The following is a 14,598-nucleotide window of genomic DNA, read 5'->3' on the forward strand; positions in this document are numbered from 1 at the left end:
TGTCCAGCACAAAGCACAATCTAATTGGTCGTGGGTGGAATTTAGTTTTTTTCGCAGACGAGCTTGGTTAGAAACTGGCATTTGCGCCGTTGTGGGCGTGAACGCAGCCGTCCAGCTTGCCGGCCAATGGAAGCGGCTCTTCTCATTCCCTTTAAAATCAGCACGCAAGAGTCACTGCATAATCAGAAATGGGCTCACTGGAGTCCATGATGTAGATTGAAGCGTGCAAAGTATGTTTAGGAAGAACTGCGCGCAAACCTTCGCAGAGTGTAAAGTTGGCCACGGCAATGACAAATAGTAGTAAAGTGGGCATTGATAGACCGCCTTCCAATTTGTTACACACTTCCCCACCCCACAGCATGAGGATGAAGTAAATAATAATGTGTTCAATGAATTGATTACAAACATTGCTCAGAGGGTTTGATGCACTTTGTTGTCATGTTTGCGAATGAAATTTGATGTCACCCACAACATATAAACAGAGCTCAGAATCGGTCTGCCTGCTGCTCGATCAAATTCGCCAAAATCGTGTTACACCACCTGCGCCACAACCTGAACCTACTTTCATTTGGTCTAAATTTTAGTCTACTTTCATCTACCAAATTCTGAGGTGCCTGGCGGCGACCAAAAAAAATTATATATTATTATTATTATTTTTTTTAAAAAGCCCTGCGTCAGCCGCTACAGGTTTGGGTCATTAAGCGAACTGTGGTTGGTCGCACGGCATGGACGCCAAAATTGAATAATGCCTCGCAGAGTGATGATTGGTGCACGGTGTAATGTCTGCATATTCAGCACGTCAAGACTGTCATGACTATTCTGAGCGTGTTGAAACTTAAAAGCCACGTTTGATGTCACTTGTTAAGACGCGAGAATGAAGTGGTGGCAAGATGTAAGAGAATTTTTATCAGCAAGAACCACTGAAGTGACAGAACTTTAATTGGTCACAACCTGCTCCACAGAAGCAGAGACTTGAAAGTACATCTGTGGTACCACCCTCTTTCTGACCTTCAACCTGTTTTTAGTTAAATTGTGTCCTCAATCCGACTGCAAAATACTGTTGACTGGTTACCAACATTAGTTTTTCACCAATCACAAACATGCTTCACGTAGGGTGCACTTTACTTTGAATACTTTGAATTTATCAAAGTATAGGAATAGGCTTTTAGTTGTGAGTATTGTTATCATTTCATTTAATAATTCCAACAGTATATTTAGCTACATTTAAGTAAATGAAATATACTTAAATAATCACCGGAAAGATAAAGAGCAAACACAGACAACGTGTGTTAGCATTTAACATATTTCGGCTTAGCCTCAGAATAAAAGATGAAAACTTGGTGCTTGGAAAGGCAATTAAATTTCTTGAGTAATAATATGACATGATGTAGAAATTTCATTTGGGTCCTCACGCTTATTAATATGTACCCTTAATATGGTCCCTTGCCCGAATATCAATCGCAAACAATTTACTGTTGAATGAGATCTTTTGAAATTCAATAGATCAACTAATGCTCTTTTAAACGAGGCAGCTGTCTTTTGTGAGCAATTACCAGACTGCTATTTTATATTATTATTTTTCATATTATTTAATGCTCCTGTTACATTGCAGGAAACATACCGTACTTTTTCTTCCCACACTACCATAAATTGTAAATGCACATCCATTACAGTAGGCGGCAGTGGCAGCGTGTGCACAGGCAGTATAAGATTGAGGTGTAGGGTTTTATTTATTTTATTTTCAATTTTGAGCCAGTGAACGAACAGACACCATGGGAAATATTTAACAGGATGAAAAGAGGTTGAGATAAAGTAAAAAAAAATAAATAAACGTTAAGTTGGGATGGGTAATATGACTGATAAGTATAAATACGTTTTTTCATTTATTTATTTATTTATTTTTACGATTGAATCCGGGGGAAAAATGCTGAATTTAGGTTATTCTATTTCACATATTATCTCTGACCCCTGAAAAACACTTACGTCCATTTTTTTTTTTATTTAAAAAAAGAAAACGTTCTCATCCACTGCCATTTAGGAGTATGAAAGCCAAAAAGTGCATTAATTTTACCTAGGCTGGTAGTGAATGAGTTAATGGGGTCTCCACATTAGACGTCCCATTATTGCGAGCAAAAAAAAAAGACATACACTATATATATATATATATATATATAATTTTTTTTTTTTTTTTTAAGGGCTGATGTAGTATAGAGGCAAATGTGGTGAAACAGTCGTTTGGATCCTTCTAACATGTCCAGACAGGTGCAGTTGATCCAAATATTTCTCCCTAAAAATTTGTTGGATCTTAATCTGTCACACTGAGCCATCGGGAGACTTTAGAGCATGACTGGCTCAAAATCACAACAGCGCAATAATCCAGTCAGAATGAGACGAAGGAGTGCATTAAAAGGCGTGTATGGAACAGATCACTATCACAGTCCCGGTCTTTGATGTGCTGATGAAAAGAACACGCAGGATCAAGTGTACTTGTGAATCTGAGACGAACTAGCCGTACACTGCACGGCCAGAACAATGCCTTTTCTTTCTTTCCATGTCCCATTCATCAGCCGCTTGCAAAGCTGACTTTGTCAGCCAGCAGTTCAATATGCATTCATTTCATGTTCATGCTGCACGAACTTGGAATGAAGAGAACATCAAAACTGTCATGACCGATGCTCACACCTCATCAACTACCTCCCCACTATTGGTGGGCCTACCTGGACACCTCTCACATTGTTACTGCATTGTCAAATTTTGCGAACTACTCAACTGATTTCAAGACATGACGTTGCTTTGTAGCATTTAACGCATGAAACATGAGCACCAACGAAAAAAAAAACTCCATAATACAAAACACTCACATAAATTCTGTCACATGCATCTTATTACAGTTTGTCATATAAGTAGAAGATGATTGTGTTATTGTTCTTGATGACAAACTTAATTAGAAAAAAGTGATTTACCATTTCTGACGAAATTTTGCACATTCCAAGCATATTTACCCAAGGAACATCACTTACAATTCCAGAATGATGTTTTATTTATTTCTTTCGCATGATGACTGAAACATTTTTTAACTCCTTTTCTTAAAATGTATTTTCTTTTTTTCTGGGGGCCGGGATTTATACATAGTGCCATGGACGAGCACATCTTATTTTGGTGGAAGAGAGTATTTTTTTTTTCGTTTTATTTATTTTTTTGACAATGTAATGTTTTTCTTTTGCCATGATGAATTTGTCTGTTTCGCAAAAATCTAAGGTTGACTTTTTTTATATAATTTTATGGAATCCAACCCACTCAATACAAATTCAAGAAAAATGAGGGTACTGGAAAATGAAGTGACAAACCACTTTGTTAGTCTCATTGTATTATTACTCTGTGCATGTATGTGTCTGAGAGACGCAGCAAAAGTGTAGATGGGCTCTAATACATTCACATATTTGTGACACGAATCAATGACGATGCAGAACATGACGCAAAAATCGAGCATCCAGAGAAAATGGCTCTTAACCAATGGAAGAAATGTGACACTGATGGCATTTGAGTAGTGTACAAAAATTAAAGAGCAATAATGAGGCTTGAAAGGAGAAAGCAGGATAAGATGATAAATTGTAATCTGAGAAGGAGCAGATGAAGTTAAGTGGTGCCCTTATCATCTGACTGAATCTCAGGTTTTGGTCTCAGGAGTTATTATACCCCTCAGCTCTCGTTTTAGACAATCAGGAAAAAGGCGATAGCGAGAAAATAGTGTGGACATAAGCAGCTGAGCGGGTAATGGAGAGAGTAAGTGGGTGAGAGGAAATGAAAAGGCAGCCGAGTAATCGAAGGTGGTGTGTGTGTGTGTGTGTGTGTGAGCAATGTCACTCTGGCTCAACATGTCACCGATAGAAAATACATAAAGGTCACCTGTGACAAGACTATTGATCCCGCAGGACAATTGCAATGGAAAAAATCACAGTGAGGAAGTTGAGAAAGTGCCGTGGCGTACATTGAATAGACGTGCAGTGACAAATGCACTTATATGCAAATTCATTTTATCTACTTGCGCCTTGTTCTTTCAGTTTCTTCCCAGATCTTATAATCATAAGTCAAATCATAATCACATAATCCTATAATTCACGGTGTGAATATATTGGAGAGCATCTCGGATTCGATCAGTATTAACTAGTCTTTCAGTGTCCCAAGCCATCCTTCCCTTGCTTGTGAGCATGACCAATAAATGTAATATTACATGCTCGCACGCACACACACAATTTCTAGTTTTTCATCCTTCAATTTGCGGGTGAGCTGGAAACTTTCCCAGCTGTCTTTGGGTGAGAGGCGAAGGACACACTCTGGACTGGTTGCCAGACAATTGCAGGGCACATGCGGACGACAACCATTCATCCAGATGGACAATTTAGTCTTCAATGAAAGGAAAAGGTCTATTTTTGGAGTGTGGGAGGAGCCAAGATTCTTCGAACTGTCAGGCAGGTGTGCGATCCACAGTATTGCTCTTCTTGTGCCAAACGATCACAATTTATGGCCACAGTCCAGGTGTGGCGAGAGTCAAGTTTTATGACCTGAGGATCTCCGGTGGTACTATTTGCAGATGATGTGGTCCTGATTCCGAGCGTACGCCAAAACTCAACAAACCCATCACCTATCAAGACAAAATTGTGCCGACATGTTAGCCACGAATCAATCTCAAGGATAGAAATTGAACTAGAAAGCTCACTCTTGTCTTTAGTTTGATTCATCCAAGAGAATATTAGTTGACTTTAACAAATGTGCTTGTAGCAATTGCCTCCGATCAGGCCTATTGGGTGACTCCTTGCTTTTATTCCTTGACAAAAGCCACAATATCTAATCTCTCGAACACGACGGAGAAAAGTGATCTCATAGTAGATTCAAATCGTACATTAACTCTCGCGCAGTCTGCTCGTACAACCCCCACCACCTTTCTTTCCAGGCTGCCAATCCTTTCACCCTCTCTTGACACTGCAGTACTGGCGCCTCATTACTGTGAAAAGAAGGTAGCAGAGATCATTTCTGTCCCTGTGGCAGAAAAGAAAGAAAAAAAACAAAACCGGCGGTAACGGGGTCCGATGTGATGTATTGCGCCTGATGAGCACTCACTCTCCTGAGTGTCCACGTGGATGCACACACGTGCATCCGTGAACGTCAACATTATTGAATTGCATGTTGAGCGCGGACGCGAATGTACATCAAGGCGATCGTTCAACATTGCAATTAAGTGCTGAATGTGATGATGAGGAAATAAAGACACCTCTGTCGTTCCAGCAAGTTGTGTCGCAGCATCACAATGAGGGAAAAAAAAACAAAATTCTGTTAACGCCAGGCATAGATGGATGCACAACAATATATTATTTGTCGTGAATATTATACTACAACAATATTTTATATAGAGCTCCGCAGTGTCAAGTGTCCATACTCCATAGTGTCTATCCCAGCTGACTTTGCGCGAGAGTCAGTACACTATGGGGAGCGACCTGTCTCAAAATTATTCACACCAATACATCTGTGACTCTCACGTGTTTTCCAGATCCGTATGTGGAATACGCACAAGGGATGGCCTTTCATCATGCGAATATCTGAGGCAAAACGCCAGTGTCGTTGCGTCAAAAATAAACTCGCGTGATGTCTGCTGATCCACAAATGCACATTGGACAATTCACGCGCAGAATTGAGTATTTACAAATGAGAAGTCATGATAAATGCGCACTCACAAAAATAAATTAAATTGCACATTAGTGCGTGAATCTGAGAAACATGCGAAAATCACAAATTAATTAATTTTGACACAAATCTTTACTTATAGTGTTAAAACTACAGTTTTGATTGACACTCGCAAATGTCTAAATTTGCCTTATTAAGCTATGTGAGAAATAATACTGAATTTCATTTCATTGTGCTGGTCTAGCTAATAAAGTGTGGCAGAACTTATTGAATCCCTTTAATCAAAGCGTTCATCTTAACAATTTTATTTTTTTTTAAAAGTGCTTCTGTGAGTCTTTAAAGGCACTTAATTTTCCGCTCTTTATTTTGGAGTGCATGCAAAAATAAGCATATGCGCCTTACGTCGACACTCCAACTCTCTGCATATGTGAAGTATATCTTCATAAGCACACTCCACAATGAAGCAGTGTGTGCCGAACAGCAAAAACAGCAGTCAATGTTGTAGCTCCAGTCGTCACCCTCTGTCACACAGAGGACCCCTGACATGATGCCGCTCTCATTACAGCCCCTCTGCCATGTCGCCTCCAGTCACTTACACCTCATGAATAATCCATCTCGACTCCGGCGTCCTGATGAGTCGCTTGGCGCTTTTGACATGGATGGCTGACCCTGCCCTCATTCAAAGCACCAGACGGCGCTTCCTTCTTCTCACACTCTCTCCTTGGAGAAACCCCTCACTGTTGACTGTTGTAAGACTTTTAAAGGCTGGCTTGACAATATGGAGTGATTTGACCCTAAAATATCGGCTTCAGAATCCTATTGCTGAAATTGCTGCCTCTGTCTTTGCCTCTGTGATGGTGACACTGTGGATCACCTAGTTGAGGGGTTTCCTATATATATATTTTTTTTTTGTGGACCAGGAGGGACATCTCACAATTTTTATTTTTTTTGGTGGAACAGCCGTGACATCTCACGATGTGCATGAGCAATTGTGCTTATTTTAGTTCTGACCTTGTGTTTGTAGGAGTCGCACTTTAAAATACTTTTAGGGAACCTCAAAAAGAATAATGGAGCTAGTAAATGAAGTGATATTGACATGGAGTGGAGACGAGTCATCGAGACTATATATTTTGACTATATACCCGGAATTGATGCCACTCGAAAGTGATCAGATGATCAAGAGGACTTTTTAAGGCTCCTGAAGAAGGCAGAAGTTGCTTGTCAAAACTAGTCGAGGTAAAAAAGAATTTCCGTTGACATACTGCTCTTTCCCCACCATTCAGTAAAGAGGGTCTTTTTCCCCCTTTTTTCTTTTTTTTCTTTTTTATTTTTTTACCTTTTCCTAGAAGAAAACAAATGTGCATCCCCACATTGCCCTCCGTCAATATAACTTGACAGCTGCTCCCCGACCGGCCTGTGCCGATGGACATAATCATTCCGGGAACATGTGACAATTTTTTTTATTTTTTTTAATTGGAATTAATTTTTTCCCGAAATGTGCAAAAAATCGTTTTACAAAATCAATTTGCATCTCTTGACGAACATAAGCAGTCTCTTAGCTCTCTGCTTTCGAACCATGTGATGCAGCACATGAATAATTTAATTAAGATCTCTTCAATTGTCTTCAATTCCTGCTTGTGTATCACTTTTGTGTTCAATAAAACATGATTTAAATATGTTTGTGAATAAACTGACACTAGATCCCAACACCGTACAATCTGTATACATTCCGTGACGCAATTTGCAAAGTAAAAATCTGTGTCTTCTCATGTGTGGGTTTCGGAAACACTGAAGTATTGCATCGGTTTTAATGAGTAACAACGCCAAGTATATATTTTGATATCATAACTACCAACAAGGCCTACATTTGCGCCACTGTGCGTGTGTCATAATTATCTGTCTTCTCGTTCGCATGTCATGCTATTTAAATTTGTTGGCTAATTGGCTCTCTGTCTCTCGTTTCCAGGACGACAACTCCATGTTTTTCCAGTTCGGCCCGTCGATCGAGCAGCAGGCCTCGGTCATGTTGAATATCATGGAGGAGTATGACTGGTACATCTTCTCCATAGTGACATCATATTACCCGGGCTACCAGGACTTTGTCAATAAGGTGATTAAATAGTAGTAGCATGCTCGTGCCTGTGTTACGTATGAGCTGCGGTTATTCTAAGCGCGAGGCACCGACACAGTAGGTGGGTATGCCACCTGTCTGCTACATTATCATCACAGTGAATAAGCTGCCTTTGGAAATGAACATCAGCTCAGGACAAGTTGAGGTCAGTGAGGAATATTATTTCATCAATAGAACGTTTACTTTTGAACTAAGAGATTCACTTAGCTGTTATTATCTGTCGCTTTGGCGCACATTACGGTAGTGCTTTCACTTAATGTGTTTCTCCTCAGCTGTAGAATCTGCTGATGTGTGTAAATCCGCGTGCTATTTTTCACATTCATTCCCTATTTTCGAATATATAAATGTAATATATAAATGATGAAGCGGTTCCCTACCAAGGCAGCCAAAGCGGAGAACCTGATCATTTGGGTTCAAACCGTAATTTCAAGCTTTTGAAAAAAGATAAGGTTGGCAGACTCTGATGTAAATGGGCCGTGTGCACCGTTTTCTGATTGCTATAATGGAAAAAAGCAGACCTGCTGAATTATTCTTTTTTTTTTTTTTAAATGGAGCTCATCACTGTGGCTGGAGGCTGCTTATCTCCCGGGCCGAGCAAAGACTCTTTCAAGGCAGTGCTATGAGACTCTGATTAATGCGCAACACCCGCTATACACTTGATCCCTGCAGAAAACAAAAAGTTAGACTTACAATTAAAAGAAAAATATGCATCATGCATGCAGTACAACCTCTCCTGTTGAGGAATTTTCCAACGTCAGCAACGATCCAACTGATTTATCTGTCAAAACCATTTATATATTTTAATTTTCCGCTATTTTATATTACACTACATGGAAAGCGCGAAGTTACAGCGCCAGCTGGTGTGAAATTAGTTTTATAAATAAAGTTGTATTGCATTGTATCTGTTGGCCTATCAGATAACAGTGATGTCACGGCCTTGCTGGGCCTACATTTTAGAACTCAGTCGGAACAGGTCCTAAGAAACGATTCTATTGTAACTGCATGGAACGTGACCACACAGGGTGCAACCCGTCTGTTTTGTGGCAGAATCAGTACAATGGAAGAAGTCTTTTGTTGGCTGACTCCTAAGTCCTGACTGAGAAGGAATTAGTGGCTTGCATTCTTTTCAGGTTGGATTTTTTTGACCAATTTATGCAGAAATCATTCACATACTTTTTCTTACAACTGTAAATAATCAAGTTTCCACTCTGCCCAGCTTGGTCCTGTCGAGGTCTTATTTTGATTTGTTCTGGTGGTCGGGAACCCCTGATCTAGCTCATTGATTTTGAGTTTTTTGGTTTGAGATAGCCCACAGTACAGTACAGTACAGTAATCCAAAATGTTTTAATCATTATAGCAGAAACCAAACCCAGGTTTTACTGTCATTCTTCATCTGTCTTATCCGTCCAGGTCCGCAGTACCATCGACAATAGCTTTGTGGGCTGGGAGCTGGAAGAAGTCCTCCTATTGGACATGTCAGTGGACGACGGTGACTCCAAAATCCAGAACCAACTGAAGAAACTGCAGAGTCCGGTCATCCTGCTCTACTGCACAAAGGAGGAGGCCAGCACCATCTTCGAGGTGGCTCATTCTGTGGGTCTGACTGGTTACGGCTTTACGTGGATCGTTCCCTCATTGGTGGCCGGAGATGCAGACCACGTGCCCTCTGTTTTCCCTACGGGTATGCTTATACCGCTGCTCACGGCCACTCACTTATTGATGGTTTCCGTTACATTTGACACTTTTATAGAAAATGGCGTTGAATGCAATAAATGTAAAAAGGCGATAATGTCTCAAGTGCTGCCAGGATGGCCGAGTGGTCTAAGGCGCCGCGTTCCGGACGCAGTCTCCCCAGGAGGCCTGGGTTCGAATCTCGTGGCTGCCAGGATGGCCGAGTGGTCTAAGGCGCCGCGTTCAGGACCCAGTCTCCCCAGGAGGCCTGGGTTCGAATCTCGAATTTCCCCATTGTGGGACTAATAAAGGCATTATTATTATTATTATTAAGTGAAGACAACTGTGACTCAGCGATAATGTTGTGGTTGAAAAAGTAACAATGCATACTTGTATACATATATGCATATGTACAGTATACTTTGACCAAGCGCAAACACTAAAAACAGAATCAAAGAGGCAGCAAAGGTTTACTGACGTTTTCACAGAAGTCAGGGATTCATTAATTTACGTTCCTTGTTGGTGCTTTTAACTCTGCTGCTAGCCACACTCACGGGCCTTATCTATTAATTGCACTATCCCTACATACCTGAGCACATCTTTACTCACAAATGAAGCTTTTCCACGGACAAAACCAGAGAGGTCAGGTGAGATTCAATTAAACCAACTTAGCTTAAACCAGGGATAGGCAACTGGTGGCTCGTGGGCCGCATGCGGCCCGTGACCACATTCTGACTGGCCCCTTGAATAATGTAACATTTTACAATTCAAAATCTTTTACAATTATTTTTGTTTTATAACCCCCGACAGTAGTTTTAGGGAGGAATTTCACCAATCACCATTAGATAGCAAACATGTCATGGTTGCGCTTACACAGAGACTTTTACTGCTCCATATTGCAACACACATTTTTTTGCGGCTTTGGAAAGAAAGAAAGTCAGGACAAACATAATACCTCAATAATAATGCAATTTTGAGTTAGAAGATTTTTGTGAAAAAAAATATAAAATAACATCTTGCACTTAATGCTTGTTTATTGATCAGCATTTTTATGCTATCTTTGAAAGGTAATTTACATGTGCCCTTTGCACTAGGGGGGAAAAAATTGTTGTTTGGATTGATAAATTTTATTTATTCTCTTTTTTTTTATTCTTTCATTTATTTATTTATTTTTTACACAATAATTGTAATTTCATAGATAAGTATAACATAGACTTTCAAGGAGCCATTGACAGCTGTGAAGTCAGTCCCGACACCAGGCTGGCTCCGAGTGCATCTGTTTGAATTTGAAAGGTGGGATTGAAATGCAAACCAGCCAAGGACCATAACCCCCAAAATGCTCTGGTTTATGGGTGAGAGAAATGCATGCAGACATCAGTGATTCCTCATGCTTGGATAGCCAAGCATAAGAAATTGCGCGGAGCGCTGAACCAGAGTCTCCATGTTTACAAAGTTTTTCATTCATGTGTTCCTCTTGAGGGAAAGCAAAGATCTGCACATACATATGATATTAGCATATAAATATTTATTAACATATTAAAGCTTTGGTTCCACTGAGTGCGGCACACAGTTTTTCATTAATTTCCTGTCATCACAATTCTTCCTAGACTCTCGTTTAAGCTTTCCAGGGACTCCTGCGACATTGTTTTCATATGTCTGTTCCTCCTGAAAATTAATTTGCTGCGTCTGTCCCGTCAGATGTATTATAATTTAACTGATTCTATTTGGGATTGTGACATTTTTTTTTTTCATCCAGAATGCCAATTACAGCGAACCCCACCAAGGTTTTCTATTCACTAATAAAGCTATTTATTTATTTTTATTGGGAACCAATCCTTAGCTTTCCCCTGAAAAAAAAAACAAAAAAAAACGTGTTTGCAGCTCTAGTTGTATTTTGTGTTTTCTGTAAGGTCCCAAGTTGCCACAAGATGACGCCATAGGACTGGTTAATAGGAACGTAGTAATCATGTCAAGAAAGTACCATATTTTCTGGACTATAAGACGTTACTTTTTTCCTAGATTTTGAACCATGCGGTTAATACAACTGTCTTTCACCAGTATGAGCGCTCTTGTTCAGAAAATATGCTCAATAAATCTCTTTTTTTAAATTTATTTATTTTCTCTTGGGTCTATTCTGTTTTAATTAGCATTTATATTTTAGAGTAAAGTTGAACGGTGTGTTTAAAATGTGTTTTGGATTCAGAGGTAGTAGTATCTTAAAAATTCCAACTATTCATTAGGCGCCACCCTTTCCTCTTCCATCATGTCATTTCCTCACGCAGGGCTGATCTCGGTGTCGTACGATGAGTGGGATTACAACATTGAAGCCAGGGTGCGGGATGCAGTCGCCGTTATTGCCACGGCAACGTCCACCATGATACTGGATCGGGGGCCTCACACCTTGATGAAATCCAGCTGCTTCGGGACCCCTGACAAGAAGAACATCAACACGGGCCACTCCAAGGAAATACTCAGGTGGGAAAGAATTTGATTAGATTGCATATCATTTACTCTACTTGCTAAAGTGCTAAAATTTGGGTATATACTACTTAAATTGGATTTTATCCCAGCTGACTTTGGCTGAAACGGCACTGGTTGCGCTCACATTCACACCTTCATGTCGACAATTTGGCATCTTCATTAAACCCAACTGGCATATTTTTGGAATGAAGCCGGAGCACTGGGAAAATCCACTGAAAATAGCGATTGGTCATGTCAATCATGATTGGTCGTTCCCTGAGAAACCGTGATGTCATTTTCAGTTGACAAAAGTGACAAAATGGCCGCTCTGAGATTTTATGTTTCGACTCGTGAAGGCCAATAGAACACTTTATTGTAAATATTTTTTGGGGTGTTGACTTCCCCTTTAACAAATTGTCTTCAAAGTTCTCTAGGTTGAGTTTATTTGATTTTACGAGTAAATTTTGAGAATATTGTGTCCACATTTCATATACAGTATATCATAAAGTGGCACTCTATGTATTTGTGGCAATAGTATAAATGTTTCGTCTTGATAAGCTTTTTGATGCGCAAACCTTTTCTGAACTTAGACTTGGACTTCCGATTTCCAAATAAGCTCCAATCATGTTTGTCTTACGTGGAGCTCGAATGTAAGCTGATCAATAAAAGGTGAAATCTTAAGAATTGGAGTCGAAGTCCAGCAGAAATAAATCATAGTCGGACTTTCCTTGCCTGAAGCAGAGTTAACGATCGATGCAGTGCCGCTGCAACACGCATGCACTTCGCCAAGACCTTTAATACACACACGCGAGCACGTGGACGCCACACCCAAGGAGAGTGTGTTAAACAGGACAATGAAACCTTTTAACTGCAGATAGAAAAACACTTAATGGGAGACAAAAAGCATTCTTTGTTCTCCTCCCGTGAACATCCTTGTTTTGCCTTTTGGCACATTACAGAAAAGCAAGAGCACTGTTGTTCAATAATTCATCCCGGTTTCAATTCATGGGCAATGTTTTTTACTCTTCACATCGCACACTCTTTCCACCTTCCACTGTAGGACAAGCCAGAAAAGACAAAATCGAGATTCATACAAACACATTTATAGAATTATGATTTTCGCATGGCCTTTAATCAAGACTTTTTCTTAAAACAAACACAAAGACTCACTGATGCAATTCTTCAACCTACTTGCCTTTTAAAAACTTAACTTTGCTGTCTTTCATTCCACCTTTCCTCATTTTCCTCACTGCCTCTGTATTTTGGCGAAGGTGGAAACGTGAAAAGATATCAAACAACCAATGCCCCTCGAGCACGCATATTGAGCTTGATGTCTGATTGCAAATTTTACCGTTTTTGTTTTTTCTACCTCTTGTAATAACACAAGCATTGATACACACTGTCGAAGCATCCTCTCACCGCTGTACTGAGATAACAATAAATAAGCATGAATATTTCAGTCCCCAAAGGGCACCGTGGGCCCTGGGGTGAGTGCTCAATCATCCATTGTGCCCGTGTTGGTGTGTGTGTGAGTGTAAGAGCACAAATTGAACGAACCATTCAATTTTTTTCAATTGAACTGAGCAAAGGTTTAGAATTTTTTATCTCAGTGTTGAGCTCGGGGGGGGGCACTATTACACACACACTCAACCCACAAAATCTAATGGGGTTGAGTCGCTCACCCTAGCTTTGTTTTGTTTCTTCTGCACCAGCCAAAATGTGTATACTCCCAAAGTGGTATTTCAAGCGTTGTGCCACACAGAATGCTCTCCCACAAACTCACAGGCACACATTTTCCCTGAGAGACAAAAGCAATAATAAGGCCATATGTCTGTGCACGATGCAGGGGGATAGCTACGGGCCAGAGTGGGCTGCATGCGGAGCGTATTAACATGCTATCCTGTCAGTGGTGATGGACGGATAAGGGAGGCCCCTGTGAGTCATGCACTCAAATGAGTTTAGGGGTCTGCTTGACCTTATGGGGGCACACATCACATTCTCACACACACGCACACACGTTAGATGCACACGGAACGAGCCCGTTGCACGCTCCAACATATTCATGCGAAATACAGATATTGTCAGAATAATTCAATAAAATAGCAGAGAGCCGCGGTGAGACAATATTGATCTACATATTCAAAATGTCGTCTGTACCTGAACACCACCTCCAAAAATATAAAAATGTTAAAGATTAAGTAAGTGACTAGTGGCAAATGGATCATGTTGCGTTACTTCGAGTGCTGAGATGTCCGAGTTCGTAAAAGGCAACACTCGGTGCGAGTGACCGTGAGGTAGCACTTGTTCTCTTGCTGTTTGATGTCAAGAATGGGATGTCGCTGACTAATGCTACCATAATCAACGGTAGACACTTCAATAAGTTACACCATCACAACAGCACTTTGTGTGTGGTTTTCCATCAGATGCACATGGTAACACGTTTGTGCTAACTACAGCTAACGTTGTTGTAACGCTAACACGTGTTAGCCATGAAACTCAATTACCCACGATAGTTGACCCGCATTACCACTAATGTGCAACGACCCATCATAATTGAGGCATTTTTCGCCAAGTGAGCGGCAAGTAATTAAATATATAAATAAACGAAACAGTCGTCTATTAAAATGAATTGTCAACAGTTTTGATCATTGTTGTGA

General features: G+C 40.3%; 1 protein-coding gene across 4 annotated transcripts in view; it reads left to right on the forward strand.

Moving 5' to 3' along the window:
• grin2bb (glutamate receptor, ionotropic, N-methyl D-aspartate 2B, genome duplicate b) overlaps positions 1-14,598 on the forward strand; it is an 85,731-nt gene that overhangs the window by 43,735 nt on the left and 27,398 nt on the right. For all 4 annotated transcript variants that reach the window (XM_088301754.1, XM_088301757.1, XM_088301755.1 and 1 more), the window contains exons 4-6: positions 7,646-7,789; positions 9,221-9,491; positions 11,764-11,956. In XM_088301754.1, coding sequence (XP_088157880.1) covers positions 7,646-7,789; positions 9,221-9,491; positions 11,764-11,956 — 608 coding nt within the window. The remainder of the gene's footprint in view (positions 1-7,645; positions 7,790-9,220; positions 9,492-11,763; positions 11,957-14,598) is intronic.

Source organism: Idiotropiscis lumnitzeri, chromosome 8 (assembly GCF_059441095.1).
Source record: "Idiotropiscis lumnitzeri isolate Australia: NSW breed Sydney's pygmy pipehorse chromosome 8, RoL_Ilum_1.0, whole genome shotgun sequence".
NCBI classification, from domain to species: Eukaryota; Metazoa; Chordata; class Actinopteri; order Syngnathiformes; family Syngnathidae; genus Idiotropiscis; species Idiotropiscis lumnitzeri.